At 50.4% G+C, this 19,562-nt stretch overlaps 1 protein-coding gene across 9 annotated transcripts in view; it reads right to left on the reverse strand.

Moving 5' to 3' along the window:
* The window catches only part of EBF3 (EBF transcription factor 3), a 117,817-nt gene extending 99,710 nt beyond the window's left edge, over window positions 1-18,107 (reverse strand). For all 9 annotated transcript variants that reach the window (XM_072972128.1, XM_072972126.1, XM_072972125.1 and 6 more), the window contains exons 1-6: window positions 17,478-18,107; window positions 17,210-17,366; window positions 16,775-16,838; window positions 16,016-16,071; window positions 12,883-12,956; window positions 11,194-11,262 (exon numbers count right to left, since the gene is read on the reverse strand). In XM_072972128.1, coding sequence (XP_072828229.1) covers window positions 11,194-11,262; window positions 12,883-12,956; window positions 16,016-16,071; window positions 16,775-16,838; window positions 17,210-17,366; window positions 17,478-17,611 — 554 coding nt within the window. In that variant the 5' untranslated portion in view covers window positions 17,612-18,107. The remainder of the gene's footprint in view (window positions 1-11,193; window positions 11,263-12,882; window positions 12,957-16,015; window positions 16,072-16,774; window positions 16,839-17,209; window positions 17,367-17,477) is intronic.
* Between the last annotated feature and the right edge of the window lie 1,455 nt (window positions 18,108-19,562).

Here is a 19,562-nt window from a genome sequence, read left to right on the forward strand (position 1 = left end):
GTAAATCACACGGATTCGGTACAGTCCTCGGCCTCCCTCCACTGCTAGGGTTCCATCTATGATGATAAATTAGCATTAGATGGGACCTAATGAGTTTACTAAACATTTGGGATTTGTGCTAATAAACTGGCTGGCTGTGAACTAGCACAAGCGATGAGCAATCCCGCGGCTCCCTCTTATCTCTGTACATGACAGTTAAACCACGCTCCCAATCTGCGATCAATTCATCATCCGACACCATTGTACATTCCTCACAAAAAGATAATTACTGCTTCCCTGGATCAGAACACTCATATTTCCTTGGAATTGCAGGTCTTGATAGCACGCACTGTCACCACTTCCTCCCAGCCCCGCTATACAGCTCTATTTATGATCATTATTTTCGCCTAAACAAGCCTTTTTCCTCAACTTGATAACGAAACCTGCTCTGATGAAGAGGGAACAGTTAAGGCATTGTTCCCTCTGTGGAGTGCTTTTACATTTAGTGGAGGCCGCTGACAAATATTTTATTCAGGGCATTAGTAAAAGTTTCCACTCGTTAGAAGATATCGCTTCCATTTCCTTCAAAAAAAAAAAAAATCCTGTTCCCGGCTCTGATTTGTTGAAAAACAGAAAGGGAGCAAGAGGATAAAGCCAGTAATGTAACAGAGAATAAATCAAAACATGATTAAAAAGACCGTAGCAGTTTTCACATCACGTGCCCCCGGCCCCGCTGCCTCCCGGTTTCTAGACCCTTGGTCCCCGCCTTGCGCGGGTCTGCCCGGCCGACTGGTCAACTCTGTTTGACCTCCAGCACACGCAATAAATTACCATAACACACAACTCTGAAACAATGTAAATTAGTTACTGCTCACAGTCTAATAAATGGGAACAAATGTGTTTGGGGCTGGAATGGGGTTCTGGATGCTATAATTGCTGGGAATAATTATAATGGGGTCTCAGGAAACAGGCTGCAGTCACTTGTCATGACAAACACCGCTGGCCCCGCAAACCTGCTTCTGACCACAGGACTTACAACAGCCACATTTTTTCTTTTCTTAAAGTTAAACTGTACTTACAGACCTCACTTTATTTACGATCACATGGGAAAGCCTCTTTAAAACTATGTAGCACATCTATGTGTTAGATTATTCAGAACCAAGGCGAGTTTATTTCCACCGCACAGCTTTTCTTCCATGGCCGCTGGCCCGCCTACAGACTCCATCGGAGCGGTGAGGCCGCCACAAACGCTTGGGTGACCAGCCCAAGTGGGAGAGAGTCAGTCACTTGCTGGGGGGTGGGAGACAGAGCCAGGTCTATTTTTTGAGCCACACAAAGGCACACCTCTGGATGGGAAACCTAGCCATTTATTAACTTGCATAACTCATTTATTTGTTCAAAGTAATGATCTTTGGGGAAAGGGCTGTTATATTTAGAACTCGCTTGTCAAATTTAATAAATGATAGTTATTGCCATTTTTTTCCCCCTGAAAGCACTTTCCCAGATCCTCCCCCACCTCTCCCTGGGGCCCCCGCTGGCCAAGGACCGATGGGCAGCCCGCGTCTCATAACTGATGGCTGCTGCCCGGTGGCCGGATCCGGCCGATGACCTCGGACGGCAGGGATGAGCATCACGTCTGATCCAATCCCCCACTTACTTCCTGACCCAATCTTCCTGATGTCAGAGGACAAATCGCTTCATTGAGAAAATGGAAATGGATGGGGAGTTCCCCTTTGGCAGCATTTCCAACAACCAAATATCAGGATGGAGAGACACCGAGGGGCTGCCGGGACCACCCCATCCCCGCACACTGATCTGATTTACAAACCTTTCCTAATGTGAAACAAATGCTGTGGGTGTGAATTCATACTTAACCATAAAAACCCTTGCATTACTCTGTCTCGTATTAAATACCACATATAACTCTCAGCAGGTTTTATGTTGTGTTTTACTGTCAGCAATGGCTAAAGCTGGCCTAACATTTTGTTTGGCAATTAGGAAAATTTGTAGTTTAATTTATTAAACCAAAAAAGCCAACAGCTACACTCGGTGTTGAATGCATTCAGTTTTTCTGCCATAGGGTAGCATGTTCGCCTTCCCAATAATTTAATCATTCTCCTTTTATGGCCTACGCTATTTAAATATTATAAAAAAGTATTATTTAGGGTGAAAAAAACCTGATAATAAGCAAAACAGAGTCATGCCACTTAAATAAATTCTTGGTTAAAAAAAAGTTTAAATGTTTTTATTTCTTTGCAAACGATTCAGTTGCTTTTTTTTTTTCCCAAAAATGGGGTAGGACATGTAAACTTCCAAAATCACAAGAACCCCACAGACAATAACCAAACATCAGAACACGGCGGCCTTCGATAAACTCAGGGGTGAAGGAGTTTATCACAAAAGCGCCAAGACATTAAATGAAAGGAAAAACATTGTCCAGAAACCTGTAAGAAGAGAAAAAAAAAAACCCTGAAATTCAAAAACTATCACAGTGCTCTGAAGCCACAAAGACACAAGGAAGAAACTTAAATGTGTATTTGTATATGAAAAAAACCAGTCCAAAAAGGCCACATGCTACATGACTCCAACTCTATGGCTTTCTGGACAAGGTAAAACTACGGACACAGTGAAAAGATCAGTGTCAGGGCTTAGGGGAAGGGAGGGTGAAGAGGCGGAGCGCAGAGGAGGTCAGGACTGGGGTAGGGGGAGCGACTCTGTAGGACAATGCGCGTCCCCAGGCATCTGTCAAAACCCATTGGATCTACAAAACCCAGAGCAAACCCTAGCGTAAACTGTAGACTTGAGTTCATCGCGATGTATCAACGTTAGGTGTCAACGCTGGCTCACTGACTGTAGCAATGAACCTCGCTGTTGCAAGATGGTACCAAGATGAAATGGGGTGGCTGGGAGGAGTGGGTATTAATACAGGGACCTTACTTTCTGCTCATGTGTCTGTAAACCTAAAACTGCTCCAAAAGATAAAGTCTATTAATTTTTCCAAAAATGTCATCAGAACACTTTGGCATCTACATCAAACGCAGAGGAAGAAATGCCAGGTTGAGATGGGTGTCACCAGTGCAGGTGTGGCCTCAGTGTCCCTGCCCAATGGCCACCAGCTCCCCAGCACCTCTCGTGCCTCCCTGGCTTTCCTCTTGGCCGTGGGATGTCATTCTACAGAGCTGGACAAGTGGTTCCAAGCCACGACAACTTGGAAGGGACACCGGCATGTACCTGTCAGAACAGCATTCAGGTGCCTGCTGACCACATTCCCTGATGCTGAAGGTCTTAGAAAAGTCAGGGGGCCCACAAGGAGGATACCCTCCTCAACAGGGCTGGAGGGGAGCACCCTCCCCCTCCCCAATGCCTAGTGGCTTTATGCGGTGTTATTTAAAATAAAAGGGGGACCCTCCCGCTTTGGGCCTTCTCTGTAGGCCCCAACCCTGCCCAGAGTTGGGGTGGCCTGGCTGCCCCTCCCCCATACACACTGGGGGTGCACATAGTCAAATTCCGCGCCTTGCTGCACACATGTGTCATCCTCCGATGGCCCCAGACTGGGCGTGGGCTCCAGACCTGTGCTCCGCAACCCTGTAACACCCAGACTGGCCATTGCAGTGAAAGCCTTCTATTTCGACAAAAACTCACAGCAAGGGTGAGGTTGTGCGGGTTTGCAGGACACCCTCGTTGAAACCTTCCTCTCAGAGGGCGAGCCTCGAGGGTCAAGGCTGGTCTTCCCCCTTTGGAAATTTGTCATCACAAGGGCAAATATTTTCCGGGCCTTAAACACTGCCCAAGTTTCGTTCTGTTGTTTTAACATGGCACCCAGCCCCCAGCTGCCTTCTGCTGAGAGCGAGGGGAGGGGGAGGGGAGGGGCGGGGCGGAGGCAGGGGCGCGGCTGGAGCTGCCTGTCTGGGCTTGGCCTCCTCCCCAGATGTGCAGCCACTGGCTCCCCGTCCAGCAGAGACTCTCTGGAGCCGACTCCTTCCGCCGGTGGGGCCTGGGCTCCGGGTCCTACAACAACACCACTGGAGCCCCTTCCTTTCCGCACATGTTAAACTCATTTCCTAGTGAATTATTGGGAAAGCAAGGCGCTCCCCCCTCCACTGCTCTCAGACGATGCACTCCGTCCACTTTCGGCACCGCGGCCGGCGTGCGTTTTCAGTATTTTCTAGCTGAGCAACTTCCAGTGCAGGAATTGCAGAGGGATATTTTTCATTTGTTTTGTTTTTAAAGGGAAGGGGAAATGAGTGATTCAGAAACAACCAGAATGAGAGCTTTCCAGTACCACCACGGCGGCCCCCACCCCCGACAGCGCTCTTCATCTAATTGTTTGCAAATTCATAGCATTTATTACGTTGACAGATATTACTGACTGCTTTCTGAATAAACAGTCCTGAAAACAGTTCCTTCCAGCTTCTACAATGTAACGGACGCTCGTTACCCCAAAATCTAAGAAGCTTATAAAACACAACCAAGAAAACCCATAACACGTAAAATTCCTCAGCTTATTTTTCTAAATTATAGCCAGATTTTTATTTTAAAGCACTAATAATACCGGCATAATGTCTCATTATATAGAGTTTTGACCACAAACATTTTTGGGAGATTTGCTCGGAAGATAAACAAACAAGAGGAGCTGTGTTCTGGCGAGCTGGCCGCCTGAATGGTTTCCATTTTCTCCGAGTGCAAGCTCTCGCAGCTTTGCCAAGTACAGGTTAAGCTCCTTGAGTTTTCACTTCCTGTACCCTTACTTGTCAATCACTTCCTGTCTGCAACGACAATTTCCATCATTAGAGCTCGGAATTTTTTATCTCCTCCAACGTGCCGCCCGTTGCCACAGTTAGTTTGAATTCTGATAAATTATTCACCATCCTTGAAAAGTAACCGAAAATTACAGCACCAGCGTGAGCCACCCATAGGCAGCGAGGGTCCCCGTCCTCCCGGTCTGTCTCCTAAATGCTCTGCCGAGGCCAGCTTCTCCCGCTTTCTTCGGCGGCGCGAGAAGGCCTCCGGCCAGCCCCAATTATCTCCTGGTGCACAGAGAGTAATTATTTGCTTCCTGTAAGCATGCGTAACAGAACCCGGAGTTTGGACGGCTTTCCATAAGGTAATCCAATTCATCCAAGCCATCCTAACACAATTACAGGCACTGGCAATATCTTTGCTTTTCACCTGATAAGGCTGCCGCAGAGGGGCGGGATGGCTTGCGTCAACATACCTCCTGGAGTATAGCTTCTGACAGCCCTGCCGCCAGCCCCTCCCCTCGCCCCCGCGTCTTCCTACCCGGCGGCAGCGCGCAGCTCCCGGGCTCCCGTGCACGGCAGCTCCGGAGAGGCTTCTCCCTTGCACAAGCGGACAAGAATCAGAGCTGTTTCAGAGTGTTGCGGAAGTCATTATGGGTGTGTGGCTTGTTTTAAAACCCGGCCTTCGACTGGCCTGGCCGTGGAGTCCTCACCCAGGCCAGGCAGCCATAAATCTCTGCAGGCCTCCTGGGCCTAGACCAGAGATGCAGGCACTGGGCCTGGTGACGGCTCTGCAGCAGCGTGGCCGGCGGCTGTACGCTGGCATGGAGTGGCGGGCGGTGCTCAGACTTAGCATGTATGATGTCAACTCTCTAATCCCGGGGCTCCCAGGGAGAAGGAAACATACAAAGTGGCAACTGTTTCTGGTGTCTCCCCGTTTAAATGAAAGCATGGCATTGTGACTCAATACTACAGCTCTTCCTTTTCTGTTTATTTTCAGAAGTTTATGGAAAAAAAATTTTTTAAAGGATGAATGAGCACGCTGAACTTTTTGCCTCTCTCCACTGGCGTGCCAGGGAATAAGACAGCCATTCACACCTGAGCACGGAGAAGCCAAGTGGGGCGGGTGCCAGGCAAAATCAGATTCTTTGTAGCCACATCCATTCATCCAAAGTGTGCTTTCGTATTGCCAAATTTCTCGCCAACATTTTCCCTGCACTGAAGCCCCAATGTATTAAAACAGATCCTGAACCAAAGAGCGTCTCAAACAGCCAGCCCACACCCAGAGGAGGACTCCGGGACCCCAGGCCTGTTGGCTGATAATTATATTCACATCTTTAAGGAAACCGAGAAGGAGAAATTAGCACCGAACTATACTGTTTTCATTGCCTTATGCAGATGAAATGACAAGTTGTCGTTTAAGAAGTTAATAAACAGTCTCTGTTTTGCAGGTTATCCAAATGCTACTGAATAGAAAACCTTGGATCCCTAAATGATGTGTAATTAAAATTATTTTTAAAATCCTCCTTGACAGGCCGGGGCTTAGCCAAAATGTAAATGACATTAAAGAAGACAATGAATTTAATTTTATTTAATGTCCCTTTTTGCAGATCCTCATTTACATAGCATTTTTAACAAAAGCGTTGACCTTATAAATGCTGGCATTTGTACAGCTCCCTCAGAGTTGGATTTAATCACGCTCGTGCAAAGCCATGAGGGAGGAAGCCTTAAGTTCTCTGCTTGGAGATGGAGTAGGAATAAAAACATTGGGACTGGTCAAATGTTTATCCTCCCCGCTTCTGAAAACAACCTGACAAGAAGATGTAAGGGGCTAGGGAATAGCCCGGTGCTGTTTGTAAGGCTTGGTAATAATCATACATAATCGTTTGGAAATATAGCTAATAAAAAATATAATGAGTGTTCAGCAAAATCGGCATTAGGCCCAAATTACATGATATTAATACTTGAACAGGTGCAGAAAGGCGCTTTAAATGAGGTAAATGAATAAAATGTCCCAGAGCACAACTGTGTGTGCTGACAAAAAGTCAATGCCATGAATAATTCAGTGAGGAGGACTGCCAGCAAAGGTCGGCTCTCTTTGACCTTTGTGACAGGAAGTGAAAGGAAACACTGTTGACTAAAAAAAAAAAGAAAGAAAGAAAGAGAGAGAAAGAAAGAAAATCTCCAATCGGTCTTCGGCTACTGTTCTGCAATCACTTTAAAGGTGTAAACTTAAAACTCGTAAATGAATCAGAGTGAGGCTCTGGGGGCCTGGAGGATGGAGGAGGGTGCAGAGCTGAAACTGGGGACAGTTAGCGCGTCCGACCAAAGGCAATGTGAAATCGTAGACAATGAAAGGTTAAGTAAATAAGATTCTTCTACAACCCAACGTCAGTTATGTATAAAAAATCTGAGGTCAGCTGAGAAGTATTTTCAGAGCCCACAGGGTTGAAATTTTGTAACAGCTGTTAAATATGACAAAACTCCCCACCCCCCTCCCCAGACTAAAGCTATTCCAAACTCTGTATGAAAGAAAATGGGATAAACAGATGTCTGGCTTCCAGACAGGAAAGTAGGACAGACTTGGAATGATAAGTCTCTCAAACCCTACAGACCAATGCCAGGCTGACTGGGGAGGGGGCCCTGCCTGCTGCAGAGATGCCAGCAAGTGGGCGCCTGCGACGGGGCCATCTGGAGCCGCCCCGCCGAGCACGCCCTGCTCGGCCCGGGCACTCAGTGCGCGACCCTGCCCCTTGGACGGCTGCGTCCCTCGGCTCCTGCCTCCTCTGCCGTCGGCCTCTCCCGTCTGCAACAGTTGGACCCTGCACCTCGGGTCCACTGAGGCCCGGCGAGCAAGGGGAGGTGAGAGCCTGCAGCTCCCCGGGCCCTCGCAGGGGGCCCAGGAGACCCCGGGCTGGCACGGGAGGGGGCGAGAGCCAGAGTGTGGTTTTGGTTTAGCAGCTACACCAACATCCTGTAATCATTTACAGCCCTTGGAATGCACGGGTGAAACAGGAGAGATTTATCTGTTCATAGCTGGGATATGTGGACAATGGGTGTTCCTAATGAAGACCATCTGCTTTTGTGTTTTCCCAGAAAACATCACTCCACGAGGAAAATCATACTCATCCTTTCCAGCAGTACTCGAAAAGCCGCGTGTGTACGTCTGTCTGCACGTATACAGGTTCACGTACATGCACAAGCGTGGGTGTGCGCACGGATGTGTATACGCAGACATGCGAGCATGTGTGTGAGGCGGTGTACGACTGCACACGCACGCACATGTATGTGGGTGTGTGCGTTGGGGGGTGAGCACACGTGCACACACGTGCCTTTTGCCTCCTGGCAGCTGGCTCTCCGCAGGTCGCCACCGTCCACCAGAGGTGTCTTCTCCTACTGCGTCTGTTTACTGGCCACGATTTTTACTTTACAATGTTATGTGCTCTCCTTTACCCCACAAGTTGTTGCATTATTTGAAAGACGCCATCGTATAATTATATTTGCAAAGCTATAAAAAAAATGCCTTCTCTAGCACTGTCTTATGAGAAAGAAAACAGTTAACATAAGCGAAACCTTCACCGTAAAGTAAAAGGGTTTTGTAATACAAACTATCTTCACTCCCCCCCTTTTTTTTTACTGAGGCGCCTTCCACGCTGCTTGTGTGTATTTAATGCTTCTGAACGAGAACTACACTAAATCGTGTAATTAATTGATTTAAGGCATCAGAGTCCATAGGATGTGATTTCCTTGCCAGAGAGGAGAGTTCACTTCTCTGTTCTCATAACGCAGAAGAGCAGTATCTGCGTGCGGGAAGAGGCTCAGGGTGGGTTAGAACAAATGTGGGCCCATTGATCTCAATTCAGCCTGGAATTATTGGTTTATATCCTCGGGACAAATATGCCTTATCTGGTCAGAACCTGCTAAACGTATCCAAAGGCCACAAGGAGCCGGCAAAGCGCACTGTATATAATTCTTTTTTAAGCCAACTAACCAAGTGATGACATTGCTGATGGGGACCTGCAGACTGACTCACCAACCTGATGGGATATTTTATTCTGCAATACTCAAGAGGAAACACAGGCTGGAAACTCAACATAAGCAACTAATTTTAGGAGGCAACACACACGCACAGAAATGATTATCATTATGAAATTGAAACACACCTCAGTTGCGAAAGACGGCACGACTGAAGATGCTCCTCTCCTATTGGCATTTCTCTTTCTCTGGTTAACACTACTTGCCCCAGTGAACACTGAACTCTTCATTTTTTCCCCCAGCATTATGCCTTAAACTGGAGACGTGCCCACACCACAGTCATCTCACAAAGATTTACATCACGCGACGAAATGCAAACAGGGTTTGCCATGGGAGGTGGCAGCTCTCTTAAGAATGCTAAAAATGTACCTTCTATTTGTTATGACATAAAACTATCCTTACCTTAAAATCCCTAACACAGAAGGTGATTAAAATTCCTATAAAATTGTCATATCTTTGAATTTAGAAGCAGAGCAGATTTTTTCATCAATAATTAAGACCTCCAAAGCATTTATGCCTGGCGTAAACGGAGCAGCAGTCCTCCTCATTCAAATAAACTTGGTAAACCCATCAACCAAATGTTTTTACGTTTTTCACCTCCTCTCATGCTTCTAGAATATCGAGTGGTCACATACTCCTCTTAGGTTAGAGAGGTATCAGGAAGTTTAGCACATATTTTAATTAACCAAATACAAGACAGCACTCACTCAGACGAGAACTACCGAGTACATTTCTGCAGACCTAGGGAAGATGTTCCCCACCATGTGATGGAAAATAGTATTCAAAGTTATTCAGTATCACAGTCAATAAATGACTGAATGTTACACAAACCAAAAGTGGAAGGGAACACACAGTGTCCAAAACCTTAGTTGAATCAACCCAGCTACTTCATTATCGTGGCATGCCAAACACCTCAAGATTTAAAAACCAGTCATCTTTCGAAATTTACAAATAGCACAAATCAAAGACAACTCAAAAGATGAAACACTTTACAATCCTGCATTACGAGCACACGTTCACGGTCTTTTCAAGCATCTAACACAGACTAGATTCCGATAGGTGTTCAGACACTTTTAGCCAATCAAAAAAAAAATGAAATAAATTCAGTTACGAGACAATCCCAGACCGTGTAATTTCCATAGCCACAACACTAAAGACAAATATAATTATATTGATTTCTGTAGTTCAAGTCCTATAAAGTGTTGAACTTGTTCTCAATTGCCTGAGTGACGGCCACAACTGGTCAACCCTATTTGATTACTAATAAGAGAGCTGTCCCTTCTGTCAGATACCGAACATTCTCCACTAAGCAAACAGCTATTCCAGCTAGTTAAACATTAGCATTGCTCTCCACTGGTGGTGCATATTTCTTTAGGCTTAACTCATAGAGTTTTCCGGGTTTAATTTTTCAGACACTGGACAGCAAAGTTCATGATCAAAAGATAACTTTGTAATGAAAGCTGCTGAAACTCAACCCCTCTTCAAAACAGTCTGAACCTCTGCCTCACAAAACTGGTGTCGTATGTACACATCTCACATTTATTCAACTTGGGTACCAATTTCAAAATCTGCAGTCAATCACACACTGGCTCTTCTGCTGTTCCCCATTGTTGGGGAGAACGAAATCTTCCTCTCCCCCAGGTCACCGAAAGCCCAGCGATTTGGGTGGAGGTTGGGAGAGGAGGGTGGTGGTGTTTTTGTTGTTGGCACTAAAGCAATGCCAAATACACGTTAGCACGATTAACACTAATGATTAGTATCTGAAAGGGATGCCACGTTGCCCAAGGAGTATGATAAACAGCAAGATGAAAAGCAGCAAATGTAAAGAATGCATACGGCTCATCTAGTCATGGAAATTAATGTTGGAAAATGTAACCAGCATGTGTAATTAGTTTCAATTATAACAACTTTGGTTTGTTAGTTACATATTTGCGACTTGACATAAAACGACAGCCACAATTGAAAAAAAATTAGGAGACATTTTGCAACTAATTGAGAGCAGATTCAATTCATTCTAACACTGGGCAACAATTACAACAGCAAACCACCCAAGTCTCAACTTCAGCTATCAGCGGAGATAAAAATAATGCAAAAACGAAATACTTGTTAACAAATTAGCAAAAAGCATTTTCTGACATATCTCTGGGTTTAAAGCCAGAAACTCTCTAGGCATAAAGTGCTCCTCACAGTGAGAGCAGTGGCAGATGAAACTGCTTCCCTTGACAACTCGCAAGCAATTACTGAATCCCCACAGAGCGAGCCACCAGGTTTCCAAGTCAACCCACCTGTGCGTGATAACACACGCGGACAACAAATGGTGCGACGCCCGAGATGAGCTCCACACCAGACTCAAAAACATGGAGCCACCGGAACCCAAGCCAAGCAACGGGCTGTACTGCTGCTGCGGTTTTGTTTTGAAAAATAAAGAAGTCATCCTTACCTGTCAATGATTACAGGGTCTGAGGGTGTTTCGTTTCTATTGCCACAGCTTTTCTTGTCACAGCACCGGCTGTGGAGTAATCGTAAACAGTGGTTTTTAATACACATTTCATCCTTTCATGCCCGACTTGTATTTTTTTTTTTTTGAAGCCTGACAGTAAAGCGGTTGGAGTCAAGAAAATAAGTTATCCTACCAAGGCGGTTTGGCACATTTAAACCCAGGGAGTTCACGTGCTCTGCGGCTCAACTTGTGATGTAACTTTCTACCGGAAGGAGCAAAGTTGAGCGCTCCTGTTAATACTGGGAGGGTCAGGAGCTACTATATAAATTGTGATGCTAAAATATGGAAAACGTTGTCGGTGTTTGTCTTTGCACTGAACTGAGGAGAAGGGGAGGCAGGAGGCTTGGGAATAACTTTTCACAGCTTCAGCTTTTGTTTACCTCTAATTGTCAAGCTGTTATTTCTGGAAAAGATGCAAGATGCCACCTTCAACCAATATTTCTTTGGGGCATTTATTAATTATAACCACAAAAGCATGCATCAATCTATCAGAAACTTCTATTGTTCCTTCTTTAAGCCTACCTTAACTCCGTTATTGAAACTTTAATTAAAGCAGAAATGAAACAAAAATGTTATGCTTCTTGCATTTTAAAAAAGCATACTTGTATAATGGTTACATGTCTAAATTAGCTAAATTAACACCATATGGTAGGCAAAGTATATAAAGCCTTTTAAAGCTGACAGCTAAAGTGATTAAAGAAAGTCTACAGTCTTCCACTTAGAGCTTAAATCACATCTGTGCGCTTTCTATGTTAATTGCAGTACATGCAGAAGTGGATAATAAAGAAATTCCACTTTATTGGTTGTAATTTATATTTATTACCTGATATGAGAAAAAGTCAGCTTTTGTATATTAGGGCTGTAACAATATGTCTGCTCAGAAATGGCATTCAGGAAAGAGGCACCGTAGCCAGGCAGAGTATGCCCCTCAGAGTCCGCGGCCTGCTACTGTAGCCCCAAGCCTGCAAAGCAGGTCCTTATTACGCGGAGCGACTATATTTCACATGCCGCACATACAAAGTCAATGATGCATTTTTATTTGCCATGTAGGGGTGAAACTCTTGTGGTAGTTGGAAAAAAATAGGTGGGAAATTGCTCTTCTGACAGAGATCTGAAGTAACGTGCATGATACCCAGCAACAACATGAACGATGCTTCGCTGCTCTGGGGAAGAGGTTAACTGACAGAATCACAATCCAATTCTCACATACACGGGCTCCATAAGAAGTACAAAAGAGTTTCCTTTTTATCAGGAACACACAACTGTGTATCTCAGGATGGCAGCGCCTGAGAGGGAAGTAGTGAAATGATTTCCAGTGATCTCTGACTCCTCCGGCATCGCGGACAGACGCGTCGCCCAGGACCTGTTTTCGGTTTTGACTACCCAGCAGCGACACGGCCAACATATTAATCCGCTCTGCTGAGCAGCCGGTCGCGCTGATCGTCATCACTGGGGGGGGAAATGGGACCGGGTTCCTCGGTGGCCGGCGTGCGGCCGCGGGCCGATTACATTTCAATCGATGCCCTTCCCGAAGTTGGGCGGGGTGGCGGCGCCTGGACGCGGCGTCCTTTGTAGACGCAGCTGGCGCCGAGGCCACCCGCGCCCCCGCCGCCCGCGCCCGCCGCTCACCTGCACATGATCTCGTGGGTCAGCAGCACGCGGCACATCTCCGGGTTCTTGTCCTGGCCCTCGTAGACGATGGCCTGCGCGGGGGAAACCAGAGGCGGGGTTACGCAGCGCCCGTGGCTTTCGCGCCCAATAGCCCCGGGCATGGCGGGCCTCGCGGGCGGCAGGTGCACGGCGGGCAAGGGCAGGCGTCCCAGGCTACCCTCCCGGCAGGGTCACCCGCAGCCTGGCTAGGCCGAGGCGGCCTCCTCTCCTGGGCGCCCGCCGGGCCTGCGCGGGGCCTTCTGCTTGGGAGGGCGCCGGCCGCGCTCGGGCCTGGAGAGGGAGGCCGAGGCATGCGCTCAGGGAGCGAGGGCCCGCTGGCACCGGCCCCAGCGACCCGGCTCCCGGCCCCCTTGGCTGCCCGCGCCGCCGCCGCCGCGGGGCGCGTCTTCGGGCCATTGTCTACACTGAGTTCAATCAGCGTGTTGAAAGGGGCCGATCAGAACGCGCTACGACTAGAGAAGCAGAGAAGAGCCGCGGGGCAGCCTTGCCTGGTGTCGAGGGCCGCGTCCGCCCTGCCCTGCGCGCTCCCAAGGATCGGGCAAGTAAGGCGCCCAGCAGCTCCCCGCGGTCCAAGCCCCGGCGCCTGCGTGGGCCGCCCGCCCAGGCCCCGCCGCCGCCGCCGCCGCCGCCGCCGCCACCGCGAGCGCCGGGCCAAGGCCGGGCTCCGCACGCCGCGGGCGGCCCCGTGGCCGGGGTGCAGCAGCCGCACGTGGCCGCGCCGGGCCGGGCCTGATGGGCGCCCCGCAGGAGTGCTGGGGGCCCCGGGGCGCCCGGGCCCGCGCGGCCACGTGCTCCTCGCCGGATGATATTTGGAAAGAAAGTGCTAATGGCCAATCTGGTGTTTGTTTTGAAACTGCTAACAATGATTTTTCTCGGGTAAAAAGGCAGTGTCTGCGCACACGCTCTGGTGGGTTTTGAGCAGAGGCTCCGCCAGATGGTGCGAAGCCCTAGGTGCGCTCACGACCGCGCTCAGCCCGGCTCCGCCGCCGGCAACCGGGCCGGGCCGCCCGCGCCGCCGCCCGCGCCTGCCCCACCGCCGGCCTCGCAGAAAAAAGGAAGGAGAAAGAAAGGGGAAAAGACAACTGGGGGAGGGGCAAGGGGCGGGGGCCGGGAGCCGCAAGTTCCCCGCAGAAAATTCCACGGAAGGGGGAGGGGAGTCCCCTCTCCAGTTCCCGCCCCCCCCCGAAAATTATCTGGAAATTACTTCCAACCTCCTCCGGCAGTTCTGACACTTTCCTCCACTTCCAGGCGGACAAAGCTTTTTCTCGGGAAAGCCTGGGGCTGCCCTCTGAGAAGAGGGAAGGGTCCCCGCGAGCCCCTCTCCCACAGCCTCCCTCTGGATCCGCTGGCAACCACAGAAGTGATGGGTGTCACCGCAGGCCAACGGGCCGCCTGGGGCTCAGGGCGCGCGGCCGCGGCGGGCACCAGCACTTCTGACAACGCGGCTTGTCCTCGGATGGATCTCTGTATTTATATTTGATTTATTTTTTATTTTGTAGCACAAACAGAAATCCATAAACTGTCGGTTCAGCGCCATTGACTCTTTGATCAGTTACTGGGCTATTTCTTTCCTTTTTTTTCCCTTCCCAATCCCCGTCAGTGAGAGGAGATTAAATGCCTTTATTTTCAGCCTTGTTTAGACTGCAAAGGTACATGGATAAATGAACAATAAAAGTGCACTTAAAACGAAGCCTTCTCCTTCTCTATGCAGAAGCTCGGTGCTGCCCACATCAACCTCTTTATTAGACTACAGCGATTTCCGAAAACATTTAGCTCTTATATACAAAGGAAATAAAAGCACCCTGTCCACTCGCAGGCCGAGTTCCAGAGGCTTCTCTGAATCCGACTGAAATGATTACAGAAGGGCACCCGCCTCCGTCTTTGTCAGAAAGACCACAGTTTACCTGTCGGATCTGTTTTACTCTAAGAGAAAACCATGCTGTTTTACCATTGCAGACATTAAAATCTAACACGCTTGTTGCCTAGGTAAGGACAAACTTTTTAAAGGGCAAGTAAAATCCTAAAATGAATTGCTGTGTAGAGTGGGAAGCATGCGTGCTGGGCTGCAAGGAGCCCGAAAGAGTTCTTTTTGACTTGGCTCACAATTCTTAAAGTTAGCATCAAAACTGAAGACACTACTTTCATTTCTAAGCGTGAAGCCGAGCTTGGAAGTGTATTTTAAATCAATCTGTGCAGAGTGGATGTAATTTAGGCATTGGATTTGCCCCCTCCCCCAACACACTAGTTTAAGAAAATGTGGGGGAGGATCTCTAAAACAACTGAACAACAACATAATACCCTACACAAAACCAGCCAGAGACTGCACACCATCAGAAAGCAAGCCAGCACTTTCCTGCACTTAATCACACGACTGATAGCCAACAGTTATCATCGGGAAAGTTGACCAAGACAGGTTAAATAATTTAATAAGGAACTGCCTGTAATTATGTTATTTACAAGGTATGACAGAGGGTGGAGAGGACGAGAAGCTACCCCCAGAGCAATGGACGGGTTTGGGTGACCCCTGGAGCTCAGAGTTTGAATTATGGAGACGAGGGGGCTTCGAGGTGAAGATGGACTAGGGGAGAACAAGGTGACTTTTCACCCCAACACATTTAACTTTTAAATCCAAATAAACGTCTCGTGTTACTAGACCATCACACTAGAAAGGAGAAAAAAATGAACCAATCAAGTCCAACTCAATGGGCTTTGGAAAGGAGTTAGTTGCCTTTGTCATAGGAAAAAAAATCAATGAAATGATTGCAGGCAGAAAGAGAAACGTTTAAAAATATAGAAGAGGGAAGATCTTGAAAATTTTCTGTCCAACATTAATTACCATAATTAATTAAGACAGATTTTGATTCCAATCACAAGCCACTTCATAAGGCATATATGTCCTGTTCTAATGACAGCATAAACTATTTTACCAATCGCTTCATTTATTCCAATAAATATGGAATTCTCATTAGCATGTCAAGGAAACAAAATGAAAAACAAATACACCAGTTCCATTTGTCAGCCCCCTAGTCTCTGGACCCCAGGACAACTCCAGCTGAGCAGTGAAAACTAGTAGAGGCTTAAACTTTCTCACCTGTTTGGTCATGGAATCTATGAGTCGGACATACAAATCCTGCTCCGTTCTGACTCCTGCAAGAAACAGGGACAATTTCTCATCAGGATTTTAGCAAGGGCACACAGGGGCACAGGAAGTTAGTTGAACTCAGGACTGCTGCCGCCCGTGATGCAGCAAAACTTAGGCATGCCCTTTAAAAGGCAGGAAAGAGAACCCCAATCACCTCTCATTTAATTGTTTTTTCTTTTCTTAATAAGGAACCTTGAGGCTCAGCGTTTGCATTTAAAGGTGCTAGAAATTTGCGCGGCTGAGAGCAGGCCTGATTGCTGCACCGGTGGGCCCATGTGCTCATTTATTTTTAGAAAACAGAAAGCACGAAATGGAAACTAAGTGAGAGTCTGAACTCTTTCTAATGTCTCTCGAGGAGTTTTTAAAAACTCGGGCACGGGAAGTAAGGTATGCCCGGTTTACAGAGCTTCCCCCATCTCCATAATTAACATTAATTTGCAAAATTGAAAAAAGTCACTTAAAAGTGATGTTCTGCTGGCGCCCGTATCGATCCCCTTTTTACTTTCTACTTCAAGCCTGGCCGGTTAATCATGTGAAGTGCCATCGACTTATTGATCGTTTATGTTTTGTTTTCCTTCTATGCCATGAGAAGATTTCGTGTTTACATCCATGTCATTTTAATCTCAGAATCTTTATGTCCTTAAACATCTCGGGAAAGGAGAGCCAGCCCGGCGGGGCGGGAAGGCGGCAGCAGCAGCAGCCACTTACCGTTGCTGTAGAGCAACTGGAGTTTGTAGTGGATGCCGTTGTTGGTTTTCTCGTTGTTGGGCTCCTGAAAGTAACGATAAACAATTGCGTTTAGCGCGATCGGCGTCCGGTGCGGCCACCGCACTCGGTCCCCCTCCACGACCGAGGCCCCTTGGCCTCACACATGGCAGTATTCCTAGCTCGGAGCAGCGCGGTGATGTCACTTTCCTGCTGGAAGCCCAGCGTTCTCCTCGCCCGGAGTGTAAGTCCGGGGGCGCAGAGAAGTTGCCCAGCCCTCGGCGGGCCCGGGCGGCCGCACGTGGCGGCGGCGGCGGCGGGGGCGCCTCGCGGAGCTGTCCCCGCCGCCGAGGGGGGCTCTCCGGGCCACCGCGCTTGGACACCGCCTGCCTCCCACTTCTAGAAAGATGGAGGGTGTGATTGTGTGTTTGCACTTACTTTCTCTTTCTCCACAAAGTCCACAAAAGCGGTCCTTTCAATCTCCACCGGCTGCCCCTGCCTGTCGTAGAGCGCCAGCACGAAGTGGAAGAAATTGGATTTCCGGAGGTTGGAAGGCGGCTGCTTCTCGAAGTGCGCCCGCGCCAGCCCCACGCCGCTGCGGGAGGAAAGAGACAGCGGCCCGGTGAGGAGCGCGGCGCCGGCCGGCTGCGGGGACCCGGTGGGGCCGGGGCCCGGGCCGGGGCGCGCGGGGGCGGCCGGTACGTACCTCTGGGCGGCCGTGTTGGCGTCCACCACCCCCGCCGTGTGCATCCATGAGCGCACCGGGTTCATGCCGCTGCCCAGCGGCTCCTCCTTCATGGTCGTCCCCCCGCGCGGAATATTCTCCTGAATCCCAAACATGAAAACTGGTGGCGGCGGCCGCAGCTCCCGGCCGAAAGCGCTTCCGCGAGCAGCGGCGCTCGGGGCTCGGCGGCAGGCGGCTGCCCTGGCCGCGCTCGCCCTGCTCGGCGCCTGCGGTCCGGCCCGCCGCCGGCTTCAGCCCGTCCCGGGCAGGCGCGACATACACCAGCGGCTGGGCGCTCCGGACGGCCGGGGGCGCGGAGGCGGCTACACCGGCGGCGGCGGCGGCGCTTCGGAGGAGCAGGACGCGGTGGCCGCGGCGGCGGTTGTTGTTGTTGTTGTTTGCAGGCGCGCTCAACGTGGTGTCATCCTAGCCAGGCGGCGTCTGCGGCTGCAGGACACTGCGGGATCGCCCGCTTCTGGCGCGGCCCGCCTGCTCCAAAGACAAATAAACGGGGCAGTGAGTGCCGCGGCGCAGTCCCGGGCGCAGGCGGGGCGCGGCGGGGCCTGGAGCGGCGCGCGCAGCGGACGGAGGCGCACAAAACTCAGCCCTCTCTCCCCGAGGAATGGACCCTTTCCCGGGAGCCAAAACTCGAAGCCCCCGGGAGCGGCGCTGTCAGAGGGTGACGTCGGGGGGCGGTGCCTGCGCCATATATGGGAGCGGCCGCCCCTCGCCGCGCCCCTCGCCGCCGCAGCCGCCGCCGCGCTCGCCGACTGACTGCCTGACGGCGCCGCGAGCCGGCCCGAGCCCTGCGAGCCCCGCGAGCCCCGCCGCCGCCGAGCGCCGCCGAGGGCCGCCGAGCGCCACCGAGCGCCGCTGCCGCCCCCAGCCACGCGCCGCGGCTCCTCGCGCCCACCCGCAGCCAAGGAAGTTACTACTCGCCCAAATAAATCTTGAAATGAAACAAACAACCAGTGCACAATTGCAGCTTGGCCCCTTAATACCTCCTCCTGAAATCAGCCACACAGTCAAAACACGGTGGGGAGGAGGGGGTAAAATGCCGGGGCGCCCCCCGTTGCCCGAATGCTCGCAATAAATGCAAGGGGCCGCAGATAGCCCTGGGACGGCCCAAAGGGAAAAGTGGGTAGAGGCAGGCAGGCCGCAGGAAGGGAGCTGGAGGGGCAAGCAACGAACTAGGGGCTGGGGACCGAGGCGGGGGGAGGCTGGTTTCCAAGCAGACCTAAGGCTGCTTGGGGCCGGTCTGCCCCCGTCTGGGCCTCACCGGGCGCCCATGTTTTCTGCCCCGGCGGAAGCCACCGAGAGTCAGGCTGAGGACCCACGTCGGAGGCGGGCTCCACTAGATGCTCTTTCACGGTGGCCACGGGAGACCCCGTCCCCCGGCCTGTCCTTAGGCGCGGCGAGTGACAAAGAAGTCTTCGGGCTCTCTAGGCGGACAGGAAGCGCGCCCGGCCTCTCCGGCGACCAGGAGCCGTGTGTCGGGCTGCGCGCCTTGCGCGGTGGCCAGACCTCCCCGGCGCCAGCCACTCTAAAAGCCGAGCGGACGCTGCCGGCGCCCGAGTCGTGTCCTCGGTGCCGCCGGGCCCGGGTGAGCGCGCAGCGCGCGGCTTCCAGACCTGGTTTCGAGGAATCGGGAGGACAGCGGGGCGCGGGCAGCGCGAGGGCCCGGCGGCCGGGCTCCTGCAGCCCAGACTTGGCGCCCAGGCGCACTGCCCGCTCAAAGGACGTCTGTGCGACACGGGGCGGAGACCCAGGGGACGACCGGGAGCTGTCCGGCACTTCCCTGCCGAGAGAAATCAGGCCCTTTGATTAAAACAAACAAATGAAAAACAAAAAACAGGTTTCAGGGTGCAAGTGTGTCGCAGGACAGCCTCTTTCCACCCAGTCTGCGGTAGCACTCTTTTTTTCATGAATTGGCAGTGTGCGTACGTTAATATTTTAATTAATCGGGAAAATCGAAGTCCGATTTACGTTATCTGGGGACCCCCTAGCCTCTTGGAAGGGGTGAGGAAAAAAGCAGTGCTGGAAAGCAATCTATTTTGCTGGTGTTGG

Source organism: Vicugna pacos, chromosome 11, assembly GCF_048564905.1.
Source record: "Vicugna pacos chromosome 11, VicPac4, whole genome shotgun sequence".
NCBI lineage: Eukaryota > Metazoa > Chordata > Mammalia > Artiodactyla > Camelidae > Vicugna > Vicugna pacos.